The 25,934-nt window shown below is 46.0% G+C and overlaps 1 protein-coding gene across 5 annotated transcripts in view; it reads left to right on the top strand.

Annotated features, from left to right (window-relative positions):
• The window catches only part of LOC147709691 (uncharacterized), a 167,818-nt gene that overhangs the window by 17,362 nt on the left and 124,522 nt on the right, over positions 1-25,934 (top strand). For all 5 annotated transcript variants that reach the window (XM_086928198.1, XM_086928196.1, XM_086928195.1 and 2 more), the window contains one exon: positions 6,719-6,865. In XM_086928198.1, the coding sequence (XP_086784324.1) occupies positions 6,719-6,865 (147 nt within the window). The remainder of the gene's footprint in view (positions 1-6,718; positions 6,866-25,934) is intronic.

Raw genomic sequence — 25,934 nt, 5'->3', positions numbered from 1 at the left:
CTACACTGTTTCACGTTATTAAAATTGCATACAAGTGTAACAGCAATTCAGTGAAACTGGTAGACCAGCAAACACCAGCTCTCTTATTTGCTTCTTGAAAACCCCTATGGGTTGCCCTATGGTATGTACATCTTATGGTTTGTAACTAAACGGGTCAAAACTGAAACATATGGCTTTCCATTCTCATAAGTCCTTCAAAGGGAAAATGAGGAGTGTTTCAGGGATCTTAGAACTGGTTAACCCCTTGTATGCGGGGTGGATTCCCCCGCTGTGCTGTGGGGCGCGGACAGCGCCCCGGTGCTCATGACGAGCTGAGCTCATCATGAGCCACGTTGCTTGTGTGCTCATGACGAGCTGAGCTCGTCATGACTACACCCATTTTATGTAGAACGTTCGCACAGCAGGGGAATTTCCCCAGTGTGCGAGCGTTCAAACGGTCATGACAAGCTCAGCCGGTCATGAGCACACGACCACCGTGGCACATGACGAGCTGAGCTCGTCATGAGCGTTCAAGGGGTTAAGGAATGCGATTACCTAGAAATAAGGATGGCATGTAATCTATCCTTGAGGGCCAAGAATACAAAGAGCCAAATGAACCTACAACATGTGGTGGTGGTCACTACAAAGAAAATTAACAGAACCCACTACAGCACTACTAACCCAATGTTAGATATTTACCGTACTAGCGGGCTTGGCACTGCCCTCTACAGAGGGAAACTCTTGCATCAGTTCTGGTTAAATTGATGGAAAAGATTGAAAATACATTTATTAGAGCCATATTAGCTATGCCAATGAGTGACCACATGCACCAATCCGCGTTGACTTAAGCATGAAGAACATTACACATATTGCAGCCTTAAAGCCGTTACTTTCTTGGGTTAAAATCTTGACGGGAAAAATACAGAACCCCATTAAACAAGCTGTACTCGAGGTTAAAACAATGGACAAAAGTGAATTGAGCCCCTGGTTCAAATATGTTTCGTTGTGGTTGCTCAAACTGGGCCTAAAAGAATTCTGGGACTAACCAGACAATGGTCAGAAGTATGCTGGCCACACGCAAGACAAGATACTGGGCTCATACCATAGAAAATTGGTTGTTTACAACGTCACAGGGCACTTTTAACTAATGATTTTAACAATATAAAATGTATTTTAGTTCACAAATCATTCATGGATTGTATAAAACCCTCTACTGCAAAGACATTGCTTTTCAAATTTAGATATGGGATTTTACCTGCAAATGCAGAAAAAGCAAAATCTCATCACCCTAGCATGTACGATATTTAACCATACTCTTGAGTCTGTTGAGAGTTTCATGTTGTTCTGTCCCACTTATACGAAAACTAAGAGGCAGTGCATAGTGCCAATTTGTCTGCTTCTACCTTTTAATCAATTAGCAGAGGCTATCCATATTAGTGGATCGGAAAACACTGATTGGCTCGTGTATGGAGTATGCAGATATTTATCATACATATGGGAGATCTGTTGAAAAGCATTGACATCTACTTGATTATGGGGTGAGGATATACAGACTCAGGCACCTTTCAGCATGTGATTAATATAACTTAAAACAGTTTCGTGATGATGTATGTATTTTATATATTATGGCCGATTTGTAAGGTATTTTCGTTTTTTGTATACAGATATACTTAATTATTGCCTTCGGTACAGGTACCAAATGACTGTAAGTGCCTATAGTTGTTTTTATGCTCTTATAATTCTTAGTTGAATTGCGAGTTATTTTAATATATGGATATTGTTTATTATTGTTTTAGGTATGGGTGCCAAATATCCAAATGCCACCTTTAATACACTTACAGGACTTAAATGCTCATTTCAAATATAGATGACTGCCCCAAAGTCTAATTTTCCACCTGTGGGATTCTAGATACAATTTTAATGTTTTTAAGATATAGTGAAACTCTAATATTCAGTGCTGTTAATTAATGTGTACATATAATCTTCCTTATATATAAGATGCGTGCAGTATGGAAATGAAAATGCTAACTAGGAACCAGTCGGTGCACTTTAGCTGGATTTCTACCATTTCATTTTAACAATCTGTATGAACCCACAATGATGATGTACTACATTTAGACTATATGAAATGACCTATTGTGTTTATTCTTTATGTGTTTGTATTTATATGATCATATATTGATCGAATAAATTATTAGTACTACTCCTTCAAAACATTGGGTCTGATTCACAAAGGTAATCTGAGACAAAAGTCTAACTTTACAACTTTTGGTATTCACAGAAGTGATTTACGAGTCGTATCTATACGTCAGTCGGGCTGGAATCTCTGGCTCAAGCCGTACTCTGCAGTTTGGGCTGGAATCTCCGGCGTGGACCAGATGTAGTGTAATCAATACCCTGTAATCAATACCCTTGAACACAATTTGCACTCCCCTCTGTGTTGACTGTACTGAGACAACACTGAGGGGAGCGCAAATTGTGGACTGCATGTCCCATGATGCAAAGAAGCAAACATTTCTGGGAAGTGGAACAGTGTCAAACGTTTCCCTGCCCAAACTGATTTAAAAAATTGGTTCCAGCCCATTGATTACACTTCATCCAGTCCAAGCCAGAGAGAAAGGCCTGAGCCGGAGAGGATGGCTTGAGCCAGGGATTCCGGCCGGACTGCGGACATAAAATTTAGGACTCGTTAATGACTACTGTGAATACCAAAACTCGTAAATTAAGACATTTGTCTCTGATTGCTTTTGTGGATCAAGCACATTGTTCATATCACCTCTGGTGTTACAGGTAAAAATGCACTTGTAATATAGCGGACGGGACAGCCTACACAGTTGTGATGGAACATCACATCTGCTGGAATCTAAATAAGGCCCTTAATGTCTCCCTATATTTACTAAATTAGATAGAAACTGGATCACTGTTTATGAGTACATTGTCGCATCTCATTTAGTTGAACTTACTCACCAATTGGGGTGAGACTTTTAGCTTAAGCTCCCTCAAAAATCTTTGCTCTTCTGTAGCCAGAGTAAACTTTTGGTTCAGGTCATTTGAGAAGAATGGCTGGGACTGTCCCCTTGAAAGGGGCCCTTCTCTTCGTTCTGAAACTTTTCTAGGGACACTCTCTGATGAAACCTTTTGGCAGCATGAAAGTGTAAAGGGGTAAATCAATATGTAAAATCAAGTCTCGCCCCAATTTGTGACACTTAATTACCAAAGGACCATTAAGGAAGGTTAGTTAAGTTTTAGTACAAAGCCAAAAATAATTGAAAATAAACACATCTCAGCACGACAGAATAGAAATACAAAGGAATTAGCAGAATGCCAAATCTGTGCATCCAATTCAAATGATGCAGCATAAGTAAAACAATTAATTCAAGAATGTGTATACAAATGATCAGGAAACAAGAGTCCAGATTTCCCTGCATTGAGGATGGATGAATGAAAAGCATCTAATCTATCCCTACACTATCACTAAAATGGCACCCCTACATTGTTGGCTAAGTAGTTTAAGTCAAGAGGAAAATAAGGTGTCAGTCGTGGAATCTCCCTGAGAATCTACTCCACTGTCAGGTAGCATAAAACCAACATCACAAAAGAAAGCGCTCACCGTAAGGTGCTCTCTTTCCATAAGCAAGGAAGATGTGGACACTTTCCCTAGCTCCAACAATCGGTTATCCACAGGTAGAATTTCCATAGAGCACCTCGCACATGCCATTCAATCTGAGTGTAGTACTCAGCCTACTATTCCACAGTGTTCTCCATGTACCTCCTTTGCAACACTTTGTCCTTGGCTCCCAGGCCTTCTCTTGTGTAAAACCCAATTTCTTTCCTTTATTAACCCAAGTCACACAATTTTAACTTCTTCTCTCCTTGCCTAGCTGCTAAAACAAGGGCATTATTCTGCCTAAATATTGCTTCTTCGCCTGCAATACAAAAGGTGAGAAAGAACAGCTTCCACAGCGCACATGAAATTCAGACTATTAACTATAAAGCGAGAGTTTAAGGGGCTTGCATTTCAGGCCTACAACTTTAGCTAACATAAGAATGCATCATTTGAGCATTACGGATTCACATAATCATTATTACATTTCAACAAATATGTTTACCTACTTATGAAAATATCACCATTAATAAACCCTTTTAGTACATGACCATTGTCAATTTCCACAACACAAGTTCTTCATGTTAACGCTTTCTGCTAGTTACATCCATTTCCTACGTTAATTCTCCACGGCACTTGTCAATAGCCTAAAATATGTCACATAGTTATGTTAATACATTTCACAATTCTAGCACTTCACGTTTACTCAAACAGGTGTATGTGTAGGTGGGCTCACGATGATGATGCACCCCTACAAATAAGAGTATGCAAATACGGAATCTCTGCTCCATTACCCTCAATTTGATTATGAAGTCAATGTGCATCACCTGTCTAGACTGTAGTGTAGTTCCTATTTTCCCAATAGGCCCTGTGCTTTGGAATAACATAAACAGTAGTATCGACGTAGAAGTGCGGATCTTCCAGGCCTCCACTGACTATGTTAAACTTAATTGGGGTTGTTACCAACTAGCTCAGAGGTCACTGGAAACTTTCTTGACTGAATAGGAAGTGATCAGCTTCCCTGGCACAGCCAAGAAGGGATTCAGTTTTCCAACAACCGTGCAACATGACAACTTTGCTCCTCAGATCAAGAGTCAATCTCTAGGGTCGTGTGAAACAATAGACAGTTATTTTACTCAGTCAGTGGTTGTGCAGTTTACTTTCACAATATGTAGAGAATAGAAAGACGGGCGTTTTCAATAAAGGGTAACATTTATTGAACAGACTTTCTTCTCGTACAAGAGAAATGAATTGCCACAATTGCAAGACTTGTTATTATAAAAAGTACGTACAGTAAGATAAGTATTGCGAAATAATACTGTAAAAGCATTGATATGGTTTCTAGGCCGAAATGACACCAATCTGCCTGCCCCAGGCCTGTAGGGATCAGGAGCTGCAGGGCTCCGGGGCTCCCTGCCGCGCGGCAGGACCCAGGACGGAGCCCCCGGTATGGAGGCCACCCTCTCAGGGGCCCCGGACGGGGCTCCCAAAACCCAGCGGAGCAAGGGGAGGCTCTCTGGGCACCACGGAACCCAGTCCCGGGCCTATGGCAGTGCGGCAGGCCGGAGGGACGGGGCCCTGGGCCCAAGCACCCGACTCGGGGCCCGGCGAGGCCCCAGTGTACCTGACCTAAGCCTAATACTTGGGAGGGGAGTAAGTAAGTAGCTTTAAGTTAAGTTGGTTTTTCCAAGGTTTGCTTCAAGAATCCTCTCTAAGGGTTTAGTCAACACCATACCTCTGGAATAGAATGATGGAGGTCTGGTATCTCCTTCAGGGGGTCGATATCCCAGTCACCCGCAATGGTAGACTAGAAACGCCTGAGCTGGATTTCTCTGCAGGAGAAAAGACAGCGCTTCTCTCAGCGCATCGAGGAGGAGGAGGAGGGGCAGCGTCCGCGGGCAGCTTGCATCTGCTGGGCTCTTTGCAGGGGATGGCTGTTCAGCTCCTAAGTTCACCACACCATCGTTCGCTAGTTAGCAGCGATAGTAGTAGCAATAGCAGCTATGGTATCATCAGCATGACAGCTTCTTCAGCGATGGCATTGATAGCTTCAGCGAAAACAACAGCAGACAGCTAGCAGCATCAGCGTTTGCTTAAGGCAACGTTGGTAATATTTATACCTGAAAGGTGCCTTGTTTGATGTAAGTTTTTGGACATAAGACGTCAATAAAGATGTCACTAGGAAGTGATTGTCTATCAGTGCTCATTAGAGTTCTATTACTAATCAAAACACAGCAAGCGGGGATTTCCAGGTTGCTGAGTTTTTATCTTGTTGAAGAACTTGGAGTGTTAATCTGGGAATCTCAGATAGTAACTTCTGCTATGTCATTGCACTAATTGGTTGCAAAGGAAGTGGCAGAGAAAGCTATTCTGAAATGTGGCTCTGTTCGTGTGAGGCCAGAGACGAGTTTCTGAATATTGCACTTGAACGGTTATGCCACTATAGGGAATACATGGATTTATTGCCGAATAGGGGCATAAGGTCACAGTATCGATCAGGGTCCTAGATTAGAACGCAACAAGACTTCATCTCTGGCAGTAACTGATTGAGTAGTACGGTAGCCAAGTGATGCACAAGAGAGTAAATGCATATCACAGTGGTGTCTGTTGCCTTCCTTTTTCCCTATAACAAATCTAAATAGTTCCGGAAACATGCGTCTTCATAGAGCGCATACAGATGAGTGTGTCATACAGAAGAAAATTAAACATATTCTCAACAAACCTCTTAAACATCGGAGTCTAATTCACAGAAATATTATTCAACATATTTCAGGAGATGCATGTGTGATTGGGGCAAGTCCAGTTGAATTGTCTTGCAAGTTTAGAGCCAAAGCAGGATTATGGAACTTCTGGTCCGGTTTCCATGCCAGAAGAAATGAAAACCCCACAGTTTGCACATTTGGTGGTATTTCCATACCACTTGAAGGTTATTTCACATCATAAGAATCTATTTCCTCTTAGAAAGTACAGGGGCAAGACTGTTGATAGAGTTGAAGGAAATACCATCATATTAATGGGAGTACAACAGGGGGGGATTTTTTGTCAGAGAAAACAAGCAACCACTTTAACAGAGCCAAATGCACATATGCCTTCCATTTATATATGTGACTGTAACACATGCACCTCTTTTATCAGCACAAGGAAAGCCAGGAATCTGCCCAGGACAACAACAGGACATGTTCCCCGATTTTGAGGATTTTTGCATGGTCGACAGAGACTGCCCAGGAGAACAGAAGTGCTGCTACTTCCATGGCGGGAACACATGCATTAATCCTGTCAGAGGTAACTATACTTCTAATTCTGGTCTCATCCGTAGTTTCACTGTAGATCTGTTCTATATCTTGCCTCCCTTTTTGATGAATGATGCCACAATTGCACACCCTGGAATTGCCGTTTGATTCATGGTGCAGCTATTGCATACCCTGGTTTTGCCCTTTGATCCATGGTGCAGCTATTGCACACCCCGGTCTTGCCTTTGATCCATGGTGCAGCTATTGCACACCCTGGTCTTGCCCTTTGATCCATGGTGCAGCTATTGCACACCCTGGTCTTGCCCTTTATTTATTTATTTTATGCGATTTTTAAAGCGCGCAAATACCCATACGGGTGTCTCGGCGCTAGCGTTACAGAACTCACTTCTTGAGATGTAGGGGAATTAGGATGAAAAAACCATGTTTTGAGACTCTTTCTGAAATTTAATAGCGTAGGGGCGGTTTTGATGTGGAATGGTAATGTGTTCCACAATTTGTCAGTTGCTATGGTGAAGCATCTATCTCCCCAGTTGGTCTTTCTTGTCCGTGGAACCTTCAGCAAATGGGCTGAAGATGATCGTAAGGTCCTAGAATGTTCCAGCGGACAGAGACCTTTTTTAAGGAACTGTGGGCCAGGATTATTGATAGCTTTGTAGGCTATACATAGAGCCTTGAATTTGATCTGACTCCTAATTGGGAGCCAATGCAGCTCTCTGATGTAGGGAGAAGTCGAAGTAAATTTGGGGATGGATAATAGAATTCTGGCCGCGGCGTTTTGCACCGTCTGTAGTTTATTGAGTACCTTTTCTTGAGCATTCAGAAGGAGGGCGTTGCAGTAGTCTGTTCTCGAGAACACCAAGGTGATAATTAGGGTTTTTCCCGCGGACGGCGGTAAGTAAAGGAGTAGTTTTTTTATCCTTTTTAGGATATAGAAGGAGGAAGATACCACTGCGTTGGCATGTTAGAGGAAAGTCATCTTGTTGTCAAATATGACTCCCAGATTACGCACCTTGACTACCGGTTGGGGGGGCCCCCAACTGAGATGGCCACCACTGAGGGGACCAGGCAGGCTGCAAATTCCCGAATGCCATCACCTCCGTCTTATCGGAGTTTAGTTTGAGACAGTTTGATGACATCCAGGAACTTATTGCCTTCATTCCCTTTTGGAAGTTGGCTGCGACTAAAGTACCATCATTGTGTACCGATAACACTAGTTGGGTGTCATCTGCATACGTTGTTAGGGCAATTCCGTAGGATTTTATCACCCTCGCTAAGTTCGATACATAGATGTTAAAAAGCGTCAGACTTAGCGAGGAGCCCTGTGGTACTCCGCAAGGGAGAGAAAAGGTCTGGGAGGTGTAGTTACCCATCTTGACTGTCTGGGGGCGGTTGGCCAAGAATGAGGCAATAAGATCTTTGGCTTTGCCTCTTATTCCTAAAGCCGAGACACGGTCGATCAAAGTGACATGATCCACCGTGTCAAAGGCAGCGGAGAGATCCAGAAGTATTAGAACCGCCGATCCTCCCTTGTCCATCGTGGCTCTTATTTCATCTGCTGCTTTGAGTGGTGCTGTCTCCGTTCCATGATCTTGTCTGTAACCAAACTGGGTGTCGTCGAGTAGGTCGTTGTCGTTGATAAATTTCGAAAGTTGGGTGTTCATTATTGTTTCGAAGATCTTGGCTGGAAAGGGGAGACAGGCAATAGGTCTATAGCTGGCAGGGAGAAGAGGGTTCAGTGTTGGCTTTTTTAGAAGTGGCTTAATGATAGCCTTCTTCCAAACAGATGGATAGGTACCTGTTAGAAACATAGCGTTGCAGATTGTGGATAGTGCAGGAGAGATAGCTTCCGGGATGAGATTCAGAATGGCGGGGGGCATGGGTCGAGGGGGGATCCCGATTTGGTGCTGGCTACCAGATGTTGAATGTGCTCCTGGTTAGTCGCTTCGAAAGATGAAAAGAAAGGTGGGTTGCTGATGGAAGGTGCCATGGGGTTGGGGGGAGAAGAGGAGTGAGAGAAGGTCAGAAAGATGGAACTAACCTTATCCTCAAAGAAGTTGGCCAAAGCGTCCGATAAGGACTGGGAGCCTTCTAGGCGCGGGGCGCGGGGGTTGGACAGATGAGTGACCACCTGAAATAATTCCCCTACCGAGTTTTTCGCCTGGTTGATTTGGGAAGTATAATAACGACTTTTTTCTGAGATTATGAGTTTTTTGTAATTGGAGAGAGCATTTTTGTAGGTCATTTTGTCTGCAGGGCTGTAATGGCGGCGCCACTGCCTTTCCAGGTTCCTGCAATACTGTCTCTGAGTTCGTAGGGGCTCCGTAAACCACTGTGCTGAAGGGAGTTTCCTGCTGCGGTGGGAGGTTTTAATCGGGGCTAGTTTGTTACAGGCTATATTTAGATTAGTCAGGTACTTAGAGGACGCTAGAGTAGGATTCTGTTCGTTGGGAATATGGCTGTCTTGCATCATCTACGTTAAATGAACAAGGTTAATATGTTTCCAGTCTCTGAAAGAGACTAGAGACGAAGATGGGGCAGCCATTGCACACCTTGGTCTTGCCCTTTGATACATACTGCAACTATTACACACCCCGGTCCCGCCCTTTGACACATGGTGCAGCTATTGAACATCCTGGTCTTGCCCTTTGATCCATGGTGCAGCTATTACACACCCAAGTCTCGCCCTTTGACCCATCGTGCAGCTATTGCACACCCTGGTCTTGCCCCTTGAACCATGGTGCATTGATTGCACACCCTTCTCTCGCCCTTTGATGCACGATACAGCAATTGCACACCCTGGTCTCTCTCTTTGACCCATGATGCATCGATTGCACACCACGGTCTCGCCCTTTGATCCATGATGCATTGATTGCACAACACGGTCTCACCCTTTGACCCATGGTGCAGCGATTGCAAACCCTGGTCTTGCCCTTTGATCCATGATGCATCAATTCCACACAACAGTCTCGCCCTTTGATCCATGGTGCAGTTATTGCACACCCTGGTCTCACCCTTTGATGCATGATGCAGTGATTGCACACCCCGATCTCGCCCTTTGATCCATGATGCATCGATTGCACACCACGGTCTCGCCCTTTGACCCATGGTGCAGCTATTGCACACCCTGGTCTTGCCCTTTGATCCATGATGCATTGATTACACACCACAATCTCGCCCTTTGATCCATGGAGCAGTTATTGCATGCCCTGGTCTCGCACTTTGATGTATGATGTAGTGATTGCACACCCGAGGCTCGCCCTTTGATCCCTGATGCATCGATTGCACACAACGGTGTTGCCGTTTGATCCATGATGCATCGATTGCACACCACGGTCTCGCCCTTTGATTGATGGTGCAGCTATTGCACACCCTGACCTTACCCTTTAATCCATGGTGCAGCTGTTGCACACCCTGGTCTCTCCTTTTGATGCAGCTATTGCATGATGTAGGTATTGCACAACCTGTTCTCACCCTTTGATGCACGATGCAACAATTGCACACCCGGTCTTGCTCTTTGATCCATGATGCATCGATTGCACACCACGGTCTCGTCCTTTGATCTATGATGTATCGATTGCACACCACGGTCTTAACCGTTGATCCATGATGCATCGATTGTACACCACGGTCTCCCACTTAGATCCATGGTGCAGCTATTGCATGCCCTGGTCTCGCCGTTTGATGCATGATGCAGTAATTGCACACCCTGGTCTCATCCATGATGCATCGATTTCACACCACGGTCTTGCCCTCTGATCCATGGTGCAGCTATTGCATGCCCTAGTCTCGCCCTTTGTTCCATGGTGCAGGTATTGCACGCCCTAGTCTCGCCCTTTGATCCATGATGCATCGATTGCACACCACGGTCTCGCCCTTTGATCCATGATGCATCGATTGCACACCACGGTCTCACCCTTCGATCCATGATGCAGCTATTGCATGATATAGGTATTGCACACTCTGGTCTCGCCCTTTTGAGTGATGGTGCAGCTATTGTACCTCAAGGTATCACCCTTTGATTCATGTAGCAGTTAATGTGTGAGGGGGCTCCTGTGTATTCTGGTCTTGGTTTGCGAATCATGGTTCAGCTACTGTATATCTTCCACACTTTGCTATCATGATCGTAGCTCTTGTTTCACTATATCCATTTTGATTTAGTGTTTCGTGCGTACCTATTTCCTGAGCAGGTGACATACTAATGTTCTCATCCTTAGTTTCAGTATTTAGCTATTATTTTTTAATTACTTAGTAGGAATTGAGACTAGGGCCCGGATTCTGAGTCTGTCAGAGGAGCAGGTTCAATTCATATCAACTATTTCTAGTTTTTGGAGAATCACAAGAGAATGGTGATGCTTAACATAGCAACATCCAAGTGGTACAGTACATACAATGCACTTTCTACCTGTTAAATTTCAGCAGGTTGTACCTGTCAGGGTTTAAAAGCGCATAAGTTGTGTAATCACCAGAAATTACCGGTTGTGTTGAATACCACCCAACTCAGACTTTCGAGCCCATGCCCTGGTCTCGCACTTTGATGTATGATGTAGTGATTGCACACCCGAGGCTCGCCCTTTGATCCCTGATGCATCGATTGCACACAACGGTGTTGCCGTTTCATCCATGATGCATCGATTGCACACCACGGTCTCGCCCTTTGATTGATGGTGCAGCTATTGCACACCCTGACCTTACCCTTTAATCCATGGTGCAGCTGTTGCACACCCTGGTCTCTCCTTTTGATGCAGCTATTGCATGATGTAGGTATTGCACAACCTGTTCTCACCCTTTGATGCACGATGCAACAATTGCACACCCGGTCTTGCTCTTTGATCCATGATGCATCGATTGCACACCACGGTCTCGTCCTTTGATCTATGATGCATCGATTGCACACCACGGTCTCAACCGTTGATCCATGATGCATCGATTGTACACCACGGTCTCCCACTTCGATCCATGGTGCAGCTATTGCATGCCCTGGTCTCGCCGTTTGATGCATGATGCAGTAATTGCACACCCCGGTCTCATCCATGATGCATCGATTTCACACCACGGTCTTGCCCTCTGATCCATGGTGCAGCTATTGCATGCCCTAGTCTCACCCTTTGTTCCATGGTGCAGGTATTGCACGCCCTAGTCTCGCCCTTTGATCCATGATGCATCGATTGCACACCACGGTCTCGCCCTTTGATCCATGATGCATCGATTGCACACCCCGGTCTCACCCTTCGATCCATGATGCAGCTATTGCATGATATAGGTATTGCACACTCTGGTCTCGCCCTTTTGAGTGATGGTGCAGCTATTGTACCTCAAGGTATCACCCTTTGATTCATGTAGCAGTTAATGTGTGAGGGGGCTCCTGTGTATTCTGGTCTTGGTTTGCGAATCATGGTTCAGCTACTGTATATCTTCCACACTTTGCTATCATGATCGTAGCTCTTGTTTCACTATATCCATTTTGATTTAGTGTTTCGTGCGTACCTATTTCCTGAGCAGGTGACATATTAATGTTCTCATCCTTAGTTTCAGTATTTAGCTATTATTTTTTAATTACTTAGTAGGAATTGAGACTAGGGCCCGGATTCTGAGTCTGTCAGAGGAGCAGGTTCAATTCATATCAACTATTTCTAGTTTTTGGAGAATCACAAGAGAATGGTGATGCTTAACATAGCAACATCCAAGTGGTACCGTACATACAATGCACTTTCTACCTGTTAAATTTCAGCAGGTTGTACCTGTCAGGGTTTAAAAGCGCATAAGTTGTGTAATCACCAGAAATTACCGGTTGTGTTGAATACCACCCAACTCAGACTTTCGAGCCCATGCCCTGGTCTCGCACTTTGATGTATGATGTAGTGATTGCACACCCGAGGCTCGCCCTTTGATCCCTGATGCATCGATTGCACACAACGGTGTTGCCGTTTCATCCATGATGCATCGATTGCACACCACGGTCTCGCCCTTTGATTGATGGTGCAGCTATTGCACACCCTGACCTTACCCTTTAATCCATGGTGCAGCTGTTGCACACCCTGGTCTCTCCTTTTGATGCAGCTATTGCATGATGTAGGTATTGCACAACCTGTTCTCACCCTTTGATGCACGATGCAACAATTGCACACCCGGTCTTGCTCTTTGATCCATGATGCATCGATTGCACACCACGGTCTCGTCCTTTGATCTATGATGCATCGATTGCACACCACGGTCTCAACCGTTGATCCATGATGCATCGATTGTACACCACGGTCTCCCACTTCGATCCATGGTGCAGCTATTGCATGCCCTGGTCTCGCCGTTTGATGCATGATGCAGTAATTGCACACCCCGGTCTCATCCATGATGCATCGATTTCACACCACGGTCTTGCCCTCTGATCCATGGTGCAGCTATTGCATGCCCTAGTCTCGCCCTTTGTTCCATGGTGCAGGTATTGCACGCCCTAGTCTCGCCCTTTGATCCATGATGCATCGATTGCACACCACGGTCTCGCCCTTTGATCCATGATGCATCGATTGCACACCACGGTCTCACCCTTCGATCCATGATGCAGCTATTGCATGATATAGGTATTGCACACTCTGGTCTCGCCCTTTTGAGTGATGGTGCAGCTATTGTACCTCAAGGTATCACCCTTTGATTCATGTAGCAGTTAATGTGTGAGGGGGCTCCTGTGTATTCTGGTCTTGGTTTGCGAATCATGGTTCAGCTACTGTATATCTTCCACACTTTGCTATCATGATCGTAGCTCTTGTTTCACTATATCCATTTTGATTTAGTGTTTCGTGCGTACCTATTTCCTGAGCAGGTGACATATTAATGTTCTCATCCTTAGTTTCAGTATTTAGCTATTATTTTTTGATTACTTAGTAGGAATTGAGACTAGGGCCCGGATTCTGAGTCTGTCAGAGGAGCAGGTTCAATTCATATCAACTATTTCTAGTTTTTGGAGAATCACAAGAGAATGGTGATGTTTAACATAGCAACATCCAAGTGGTACCGTACATACAATGCACTTTCTACCTGTTAAATTTCAGCAGGTTGTACCTGTCAGGGTTTAAAAGCGCATAAGTTGTGTAATCACCAGAAATTACCGGTTGTGTTGAATACCACCCAACTCAGACTTTCGAGCCCTGCACAAATAGGAGTTTGCTCAGGGGTTTGATCTGAAACCAGTTATGGACTTTACAAGATGCTGACTTCAACCATAAACTAAGGGAACGAATGCACTTATCGGCATGTATGTGGGACCGAATGTTGACACACAACCTTGACATCAGAAACACATTGGTCCAGCCACAAGTCTGATGGGACAATTTTTCCTTGTTGTCTTCTGCTACTCGAACCTGAAATACAAACATACCCCCTGCAGCTCAAACAATCTTCTACTCTTCACAGAAACACCACAACATTTTCAGAAAACATGAAAAACGGTCATAGACAACTGTCACATAGTCCTGTTATAATGCATTGTGGGTTTGGACCACATAATCCCAGGTCTACAGGATTATTCCCTATTCTGGACACAGAAACTCCTACATCATGCAACTTATGCTCAAGGCTTAGGCCTTTGAATTTGCAGTTAAGTACACCATTGCTGACTCTCTTCATTCTCTAACTGTGCCCTCACAGCTGTTGTGTCCTATTCCTCTAGGCAGAGGCCTGTAACACCACCTTCTGTGTTCCAACTGAATTACTTCTGAGAACTCTATTGTGGTCAAAGAAAAGCAGTTCTCCGTAGAAATTAGAAATAACCTTTTGACTGATCACCTGCCTGCCCAATCCAAAGTGGTCTGCCGACCTTGTTTTTAGGACTTAGGTGGTGGTTTATTCCTTGATTCTGGAAAACCACATGCTCTTTTTTGTGCTTATACCAGATGCAATGTAGAGTCTAGATTGCATGCCTGAATATTGGACTTTTAATTTTGAGTAGCACCCCATCAGATGACGGTGAATGCACAGCATGAACAGAGGAAGATTTTATTAAAATGTACCTTAAAGATGACCCTTTTGTCTGCTCACAAGGAACTACTCACTGGTGTGTTGTTCTTCAGCACATTAAGTCTTCTCCCTATCCACCACTTTCCACAACAGTTACGCCTTCAAGCACAGCAGTGGATGCAGAGCTGGGATTCAAATTCAAAATCTGCCAGTAGCATTGGACTGGAAAGAGATGCTCCCACAAGGTATTTTGTAAAAAAAAATGAGGTCAGCATATAATAACACAGTATTTTAAATGAGTGATCTATATGACTTCAGGTTTCACCATGGCCACTCACACAGTCTTAAAAGCAGCATCCAAGCTTGCAGGCCATAAGAGAATTGCCACAATGCAATAAGAGCCAATAGGCTCCGTACGAACTGCACCCTGGCACAGACTACAAAATTCTAGAACATGACCATTCCTGCACTTGATACTGCCCCAACAAAGGCAAGCACAGGAAGATCAACAACCCAAACCTGCCCTCAGTCTTTATTTTTGTGGGCAGCTATCCCACTGCTACCCCTACCCTTTCACCATGCAGCCGATTTCATCTTTATTTTTTGATCCAGTGTTTATTCTGCATCAGATCACTCTCTTTGTTTCAGGGTGCATCTATTCTACACCTGTCTAGTGTGATACCAATGTAGGTAAGTGCTTCACCAACCCACATAGGGAAAGTAAGCACTATATAAATGTTGCAATGCAAAAAGTGTTTAATTTGTAAAAGGCTGCATAGTCTTGATTCTGCCTCATGTGTTTGTAGTCTACTACCAGACTCTCTCTGCCCCTTTATCTCTCTCTTACAGGTTCCTATTTCTTCCCTTTCTGGTGGCTGATCTTATTCTCTTACTCCTTCTTTATCCTGTGTTTTTTTTCCCCTCTCTACCTCCGGTCAAGGTCTGATGAAGAAAAATAAGTGTTGGTCCTTACAATTGAGTGCTGGTGGTGTCCATCGGCAACCAGCAGCTTAAATTAGGCACATAAAACAATACAGTACAATACAACCTGCTTTCATGCCATGGTTTGAAGGGTCGCTACTCTACACATGGTCTCTCTTGCCTATTTCCTTTCCTCTTTATGTTGGTACAGAATATTTATAGTCAATCAAAAAAGGTAGTGACTAGGAGCAGATTGAGGTCCAGAACCCATGCTCCGATTTGGAAATATATTAATACAAGTGGAGGGTAACTGTTCCTATTGAGAGAAAGATATGTATAGAGTGAGGTGTAGGCACACAATCTGACAGTTGAAGGGGTCTTCCCTATTGGAATTTTTAGCCCTAGCACATCCAAGTGGGTGTCATGCTTCATCATAGGGCTTAGCTCCTCTTGTGGCCCGTGCTGCAATGTCCCCACGGGCCCCGTGAGGGGGCTCTTGGTAGAGATCTTCTCTTTAGCTGTACGAGTGAGTGAGGGTCTGTGGATCTTTAACGATAATGTTATATTTTAAGTCACAATTTTGAAAATGACACTTTTTGGAAATTATTGCCTAGCCCTAACCATTTGGTGCCTGCAGCCTGTTCATGCCTAGGTGCAGTTGGCAGCTGGCCTTTGTTTATTCCTCCCAAGAGTGTCATAAAAGAGGGACTGGGTGTTGGCAGGATAGATCATCTGACATAATGGGAGGAGTGAGGCTGACACCTACCCCATCTACCATACCTCAAATGTAAAGGAGCTGCCTCAACTCAAACACAAAGAATTTCTCAACAGCCTGTTGTGACAACCCCTCACCACTCCCTCCCGAGATCCAGTGGAGCCTGGGCAGGGAGACAGGAAATTCTAAACATGTCAATGGGGGAAAACTCTAGAAGTTTCTTTCATTTCAAAGTAGGCACCAAGTATAAAGCTAAGACTCTCAGACCCACTCTTTAGATCACTCCTGGGCATATGGACACTACAAAAGAAGGATGCCAGAAGATTACCCTACTGCATAAGGCCTCCCCTATTGTCTGAGAAGGAAGGCTGGGTCTATTTCCTTCTTCCTAGGCTACCTGAGTGACTCAAAAAGTTAGTTAGCTAACCACCTCTTCTGAGTGTTCTGGAACATAACAAGCTCCACAGTCCTCCCTCTATCTGCCCAACTGACCTGCTGTTCTAGACATGCATCTGGAAATGACTGAGCCCTGCTGGACTCTGTTCGGCCAGTTCGCACCATTATCTTGCCATCCAGGCCAATCACCATTGCAAAGCTCCAGTGAACCCAACTCTTTATGCTACAGCGACCATCAGTAACAACAGGTCATGTGAGATCTGCACTTCGTGCTACAGCATTGACAGACTCCCGTGATCACCACTGCAAAACTTTAGCAATGACAGTCTGTGGAGATGGATAAGCTTTCAAATCGGTGACAAACCTGCTCTTTGCACTCCACTGGCAAACACCCGCAACACTCCTCTTGCGGCCTCCTCTACCACTCCACCTGGAACGGAACTCTTTACACTAGACTATAGAAGGTAACCTTTTCAACAAGACAAACCCTGGTCCCTGTATCCAGCCCATGCTACATCGCGTCGGACTGAACTTGTGACTTTTACTCAGTCTAACATTACCAGATGACCACAAGTGGCACTTTGTGCTTTTAGGTGCTATATTTACCTTATTATATTTTCAGCTCTAATGATTGGACTTTTGCTGTTTAGGTTTCAAGTAATTTAATACATTCTACTTTATTTTTCTAAGTTGATGTGGGATTTTTCTCGTTGTGTGTTTTCACTGTATTACTGTTTGTGTGCTGCATAAATACTTTACACATTGCCCCCAAGTGAAGCCTGTCTGCGTTTTGTGTCAAGCTTCCAGAGGGTAAGCACAGGTTCATTTAGTGACTTTTTTTGTTCACCCTGACAAGGATTGTGGATGAAGTTTTAGAAGGGCCCACATCCCCCTCAAACAACAACCCAATTTCTCACAGTTACCAACTCTGAATTTGGGATCAAGGCAGTGCTTAATTTGTGCCGGTGCTTTCTGGTGCTAAGCACCAGAACTTAATTTTCAGGGCCGGGTCTACACGCGATATCAGCTGTTCACTAAGTTCACAAGGGTCTCCCTGGTGAAGAGCTGATATTGCACGCGATTGTGTTTAAAATATTACAAATTGGATGCCGCTTTATGTGGCACACAGCACAATGTCACACTCAGATTGAAACTGCCAGGGCCCCTGCCTCGTCGTAAATTACAGGTCACTCGGTGTGATGGAATGCTGTCCTGGGGGGGCTCCTCGGTGCCAGCTTCTCAGAGAGGGCCCCTCGGGCTCCAACAGGCTCGGTCTAAGGAAGGAAGCGGTGGCAGGCTCCGCTCTCTCTTTCATGCCGTGCCGTCCAGTGACGCACAGAGGCAGGCGAGCGCAAGTAGCTCCCCCACCCTCTGAATCACATTCTACTCTCCAAGCCATCCCAGTCACAGCGGAGCATGTGCCTGGGTGTGTGTGTGTGCCGGTGAGGGGGGAGGAGGGAGATGGAGGTTGAGGGGCTGTGAGGGAATAAAAGGGGACGGGGAGACGGTGGATAAAAGAGTGAGGTAGAGATGGAGAGACTTTAGAGAGGTAGAATGGATGGACGATAGGAGCGATGGTGAGGGGGAGATATGGACACACGTGGGACGAGAGAGAAGGGAGAAGCTACGGGGAGCAGCAGGTGAGAGAAGTGAGGAGGCAGGAGGAGGAGTCTGAGGACTTGAGGGGAGAGAGGAGAGCGAATTAACCCCAGAGATGGAGATGGCAAGGAGAGTGGAGAGGGAAGGCAGCGGGTAGAAGGGAAAAGATGGGCAGGTATGAGGGAGCGAGTGAAGGTGGTGGTAGACAAGGTAAGAGAGACGTAGCTCCAATCAAGGCTCTGGCCTGCACACACTGCTTGTGGTGATTGCAGCTGGCTTCTATCAGGCTGACTGTGCTGCACTGCTGCTACAATGTGTGCAGATGCCCGTCCCCCTGGCACCGCTGAGGCAAGATATAATTCAAAGTCTGCCCGTGGCGCAGCTGGAAGGGGGAGGGGGACGTCACCTCTGGTCCTGGTACCAGAGCGGGAAGTTTGCAAAGAAGGTAGGTAGCAGGCTACAAGATGCGTTTGGGGACAGGGAGAGAAGGAGGAAAGATTGGAAGAACTGGGGCCATATGATATTCACGAAGCACACAGTCAAAAGAATTCACATATAATGTTGGAGCTGAAGGCGGCATCTGGCAGAGCAGAGGAACACTTGCTGACAACATAAATCTGGGCAGGAGGTCTGGAGGCACCCCCCTCCATGAGTCTTATGGTAGGGCCATTAACTTAACTCTGGGTACTGGTTAGAGGGACTCAGGTGCGCCGCGCTGGCCTCGCAGCACTGTCTGCTGTTTGCACTGGCCTGTCCGCGCTTTGTCTGTAACTATGGCCTCTGCAAAGTGAATTATGGCTGTGCCGAGCCTGGTAAATTTGTAATCACGGGTGAGTACTGTAATGCTAGTAAAGGATTCCTAGAGTTTCTTGTTGAGCAAAATGGGTGCAATTTCTGATGTTTATATGTTTCCCTCGCCGTCATTGCTTTATTTTGTTACTGAGAAATTGTCACTCATAGTCTTTGAAATTTCACTCATAATTGCTCTGAAATTATTGAAAAGTCACACATAGCAATCTTAAACCTTAGCAGCTATGCACGGAGGGCTCTGGCAGGCGATAGATTGTGGGGCTCTGTCAGGCGGTATGGAGGCAGAAGGTAAAAGGCAGCAGCCATTGTTAGTTCTAGCCACAGTCGGTCGAAACTACAGGCTTCAGTCAAACTTCGATCAACTCCAGAAACACACTGAAGCATTGCCCACTAGGAATGCTTTCAGCCAGGAGTCCTCTTTGCCCGACTGACCTGCAAGTCCCAGATTTCTTTCCATCTTCAGAAGAACTGTAAATATCTTTCTGGTAATTTACCACTTGCAGTAAAGTTTGGCCTGGGACAGCTGATTCCAGTGTTATATATTCTTATTTATGAGGGGCTATCAGTGAATGGAGACCCAGTATCAACTTTCAGAAGGTGTTGAATGTAGCGTGACCGGTCTCTCAGACAAAACATTTTCACCCATATATGGGTTGATATTATGTATTGCTGGACAATTAAATCCGAACTGATCTAGCCTTTGGAGCACAGTGTATGTCCCAGGCCAAACTTTACTGCAAGTGGTAGATAACGAAATCCGAGATTCTGACATTTGCTCGGTTTATAATTAACTTCCCCATTCTTAAATGCTTCCGAATTAACTTGCTAAATACACATCTGAGACGGCTCACGCTGGGAATTGTACACGTCTCCTTTAAGAATCCGTTACCCTGGTTGGCAATACCACGTGACCTCTGTAGTCACGTGGTACAACCAGGAAGAACAAATAACAAGAACTCCGACATCTCGGCGTTCAGCCCGGGCCGCGGTGGTGCCTGATTAGGTGCAAAGAGGGGAGCCGCTTGCAGGAAAGTAAGTAACCAGGTATTCCTGATAGGACGTTCATATTCAGAAAACATTCCCTTGACCCTACGCGTTTTGTATTCCTACACGCATTTTAGGGGGCTGACAACCAATACATTCCGGTTTGTTTTTCTTCCCGTCTGCACAGATTGCAGCGTGAAGATTACCCCACACCGCGTTATGTGCCCATGAGGTTCCATATCGACATACCTCCTGTGAGTTTAAAGCGAGACCCTTTGTCCTACTTTGTTGTATTGTTAATGTGGTTTGTAACCCTATAAACCACGGAGTGCATGATTACTCCGTTTTTAGCGTAAGATGTGGTTAGTGTTGTTTGACGAATTGCAGGCATTTGTATTTCTATTTTATTCACCGTCAAATAGTGAATTGTTGGGCTTTGTTGTTGTCTCATGAGCCATGAAGACATCCCACATTCAGTCCCTTTTATGCAATTTCAGAATTGCAAAAATGCTGTCGCATAATACTTGGGACACAGTAACGCTTACATGTTGGTAGAGCTTGGAATAATACCCTTTACCCGCTATTATAATGCTACCTAAGCTATATAACACTTATCATGAGTATTCCACTGGATGGGTGTTTCTTTTTGCTTAGGGTGATGGGACACAACAGTTTTTTTCCATTTACAATAACGTATCTATTTGGGGATATATATCTCTCTAATTACGGAAATTTTCCTTCCCCACAGGTACATGACTCCAGCAAAATTGCTACGTGAGTTATATGCGGCTTTACAGCCCCAAGTATAAATATACTTTTTTGGAAAAAGAGAATATTTCCAATATATTTTTTACACTTTTTCCTCACGGCAGGGTGCACCTTAGGGCGTGTACACCACCGGAGGATGACACTATTAAGGTCCTGAAGAAAGCTGAGTGACTCGGGCTCTTTAAAAGCAGAAACATGTCGACCAAATTCACCTATATGGACTAGGGGGTCTACCATAATTAAGGCCACACCTATGATCCATTTACCCTTGTTTTTAACCAGTGCAGACCGGACAAGTAATAAAATATTTGAAAGTCACGTGCTTGCACTTTTTAATTTTTTCTATTCCTTTGCACTCACTTAGCTTAATTTGGCTTCTCTAAAAACACCCTCAACACACACAAAACCAGCTCTGCTGTAAACAGGCGTTGAAGCACACTGGACAGACATTTGGTCTTTTCAGTGGGAACCCAGTGATGAAGCATGTCACCACTAGGTTGGTGAGTGAGGGTTCTTAAAAATCTCTTTTGTGTTGTCCCTCCCCTTGGAGTTTTCCACTTTCTCTTTTTTCTAGACACTTTGTTTTTCCACGAAGTTGTCCTTTATTGTGTTGTCACTCTTCTGTTGTTTATAAACACTGCAAAAGCAAGTCGCACCGGAAACTGTAAACGTTTGAATTGACATGGCTTATCTGTTGGGATCATTGAAATATGTGGCAATAGTACATCTTCCCCCTTGAATTTCCATTCAAAATTGTAGCTTCAATGACATTGTTCATCATCTTTTTCACCGAAAGTCTTGTAACCGTTGCAAAGTCGTGGTTGTAAATTCAGTATTTGAAAGATTATGAGGGCCCTGGGGGGGCCGATCATTAAAAAAGATTTATGCCAGAAACCTTTGCGGGAGTGTACTTAACAACTTCCCAAAGTTTCATGGCGATCGGATGAACGGTGTAGTAATGCATAAAGCACAAATAGACAGACAGACAGACATACATTCCTTTTTTTTACATATATAGATGAACTAGCTTACCCGTTGCGCTTTGCTGCGCTCTCAGAAGAAAGGAAATTCGAGTAAACTCGTTATGATAACATTCAATTTACATTGTGTCATGTTTATTGAAACTTATTAATTTTAATATGGAAAACATTTCAAAGTGTCGTTTTAATTCTATTTATTTATTCGAGTGCTTGTGGATACACAATATTTTTTGCTTTTACGTCTGGTGCGCACACAAATAAATCAGAAGGTTTTCCGATGCGTGAGCTGGCCACATACAGTTGTCCATGTGAGAAGCACGGATTCTTCAAATCTAGTCCACACACTTTGCAACGATTGTTCTTGTGCTCTGTTGATGGTCATTGCCAAAGCGAGTTGCACCGGAAACTGTAAAGGTTTCAATTCAAAAGGCATATCTGTTGGGATCATTGGAATACGTGGCAACAGTGCATCTTTCCCCTTGAATTTCCCATTCAAAATTGCAGCTTCGATGATATTGTTCATCATCTTTTTTCACCGAAAGTCTTGTACCGTTGCAAAGTCGTGGTGGATTGATGTTTCGGAGAAGAATGATCGGCATGCCAATTTTCAATGTTAAAATGTGCGGAGGCATACCTGGCAAATACAGTGAATTCAAGCATTCCGTTGGGTAATTGACATCTTCGTCATGCCGGCTTTCTCCCTGTGTCTCTGTTTCCCTACCCTTCTCTTCCGCCATTCAATCTTTTTCACCTTTCTTTCTCCTGTTCAGTCTCACAGTTAGTCTGATGTTGAACAATAAGTCCAGGTCTTCAAAAACGAGGGCTTGTTACCACCACCTGCAACAACAGACACAAATTAAGCAGTGCTGTAAGGGCAGCACCCAGCGCTTAATTTCAGCTGGTATTTTTCTGTGCTCGGTACCGGTACTCAATTCTTAACACCTGTATTCCGATAACTATGAAAGTCTGGCGGTGGGCGTGGCCAAGCAACTTGGCCGACAGGACGTGAGCTCCACCAGCTCCGTCCCGAAGACCCGCAAATCCTACAAAAAAATCTTGCCTGGACTGTCAAATTGCTTGGAAAACGTGCCGGAAGCCTTCCTAACTCGACTGGGACCCCTGAATTGAAGGAGCGATCCGGGGTTCATTCGTGAGCGGAGACGGCGACACTGACGGCGTTCGAGGCACCGCGCTGATCTACGCGACGCCGCGGTCTGGGACTGAGACGTGAGGCCGACCTGCGAGCGACCCGCCCAGAAGTGACGAACTGAGGGTTCTGGGCCGGGCGAGTCCTTGACGGACCCCGGCGCTCTGCACTTTACAACTGGTGTGCATTTGGAGGTGGTGATCGGCCGCCGAGGGTCCCCGGTAATATACACCGGCAGGAGTGGGCGGATCGCAGCGCCGTCCTTCCCGAGCTGTGCTCCTGCAGCAGAGCTCCTGATCGAGCGCTGATCCTGCCGGGGATCGGCTGACTGGCCCCTGGGACCTCGGGGGACCTGCAAGGCACGGAGGAGAACGTAAGTGCTGTTGCCCTGGCCCCTGTTAGGAGCACGCATCGAGGGGAGCGAACCCTGAACTGTTGGGCGGCCGGCCTGTCCTAAACCCTTTGCTGTGACCCACGAGAGCTGCAGACTTGCTCCCCCCCCTCAAACTGAGGCCTGAATTACATCCCCCCACTGGGATTCGCCGGTGCTCCGATACCCTGGAGGAGACACGGGACGCGGCGCCTCGGAAGACGCGACCACGCTAGCACCCCTCTCCCACTCTGCCGCCATTTTGGCTGCGTACCCAGGCGATTCCTTGGTGGTGCTGTGGGTACATGTGGCGGGGGAGACCTCTGCCACGGCTTGGCCTGCAACTGTGTCCTCTTCCGGGAAGGTGCTCCTGGAACCCCGGGGGCCGAACTACTGCCGACTGGAGGTGTGGGGAATACTGTGGAGAGACTTGGTGGGCATACCGGCCGTCCCCCTCCTCATTACTTCAGCAAACACCGGACTCTGACCACTACTAAACTCCCAACATTGAAAGGGGGACGAGAGCCCGCTGCCTCCATTCTATCCTTGCTGCTGGGTCGCCTGGCCTGCCTTGAACACTGCCCACACTGCGATTGCCGCGAGCCCCGATGCAACCTCATCGTTCCTGCTATCCCTGACCTAGGCCCGCTCGCACATTCTTTCTCGGACCGACGGGGCCTAGGGAGAGCCCTCTGGAACGCGCTGGATAGGCGCAGCATCTACCTCACACAATGGCGACTCGCAAAGATCGATCCTCAAAAGCCTCACAACCTAACACCATTGTACAATATACTACTCCACGTCTGCCATCACAGAGGATCACACGTCAAACCGGGCCCAAGGAGGGGAGTGAAGGTCCTGCAGAACAGTCTAGAGCCGAAATCTTGAAGGCTATTCAGGGATCCCACTCTGCCCTGGAGCGACAGATAGAGACTGTCTCTATAGATGTAAACCTACTCCGGACCGATCTCCGCAAGGTGGCAGACAAGTTTTCAGACGCGGAGGGCAATATTACCCAATTGCAGGGTGAGGTGGCCTCTTTACAAAAATCAGTTGCGCAACTTACATCTACCACCTGCGCATTGGAGAGACGTGCCAAGGACGCGGAGGGTAGGGCCCGTCTAAGCAACATAAGGGTCCTGAGAGTGCCGGAACGGTTGGAGGCGGGAAACGCTGAACGCTTCCTAGAAACTTGGATCCGCACGCACCTGTGCCCGACTGGTCAGCTCTAATGTCTTTATCGTGGTGCGAGCACATAGAGCCCTTGTGCCCTCTCCGCGCCCAGGCGAAGCTCTTAGGGCCCTCTTCTCAAAGATCCTGAACTATAAGGACCGTGACTGTATTTTGAGAGCTGCAAGGGAAACGGAGTCCCTAACAATTGAGAGCAGCTGTGTGTCAATTTACCCTGACTATACCCAGTAGGTGCAGGAACAAAGAAAATCCTACCTCGGGAGTTAAACAAAAACTCCATGAAATGAAACTCCAGTACATGCTTTTATATCCAGCCAAACTTAAGGTGCTCTCCCAGTGCCGTGCACACTTCTTCGAGACACCTGCGGAGGTATGAAAGTTGCTTGTGATTAAAAGAGATGACCTGCCCCCAGGTGAGCGTGGTGGCCCTCGTGAAACTTGGGGAACCAGACCACAGAGGAAGCGTTGAGGTAGAGGAAGGCGCCGATTTGGATCCCGTGGTTCTCCTGGGACTCGGGTTACAGTGGGAGCGGATGGCGCTATCCATATGGAAACATCACCCATGAGAGCGGGACCGAGGTCACCTGGGGCCCCTGTCCCTGGTGAGATATTGGTCCCAGACACCTTGCAGGAAGCACCGCTAGACACAGACTCTACAGCCCCGGTGGTCCCGGAGACGGCCCTCTCTGAACCAAGGTCTGAGTAAATTATTGACTTGAGTTGTATATTGCTGTGCGTGCTGTTGCCCTCTGATTTGGGGGACCTCATATTAAAACTCTGGTAGTCCACCACTGCTTCTCATTGACACTGTGGGTTTTGGATACCTGGCCGTGGCAGAGGACTTCCGCCCTTATGGCCTAGGGTACGAGATGGGAGTGGGGGGCCAACTTTCTTCCTGAGTAACATGTGGCCAGTACTACTTACTGATATAAGAAGACATGCCCGGGAATTGACTTAAGACCATTGGGTCTTTCAGGGAGCTGGGGGGGAGGGTGGGTGGGTTTGGTTTGTTGTGTGTGAGTGTGTGTTGAGTGAGTTGTATGGGGTGGCTGTGTACGTCCTGCCACTGGCAGGGGAAGGGCGGGGTGGCGTTTTCCGTTGTTGCTATCATTTTGCTCGTGGGTGGGGGTGGGGAACCTGTTTTTGCAAAAGTTCCGTGTTCTGGCGTTTTTGGGGGGTAGGCTGGGGTTCGTGAAGAGGTTGTTACTGGCATCCTATGCATATTGAATCCGAATTATGTGTGGCTCACTGACAGGGCTACCCCTTCCAGTCTAA

The sequence above is a fragment of the Lissotriton vulgaris genome, chromosome 6 (assembly GCF_964263255.1).
Source record: "Lissotriton vulgaris chromosome 6, aLisVul1.2, whole genome shotgun sequence".
Classification (NCBI taxonomy): Eukaryota; Metazoa; Chordata; class Amphibia; order Caudata; family Salamandridae; genus Lissotriton; species Lissotriton vulgaris.
The sequence above is the reverse complement of the archived record's forward strand: the minus strand, read 5'-3'. Positions and strand labels throughout refer to the sequence as shown.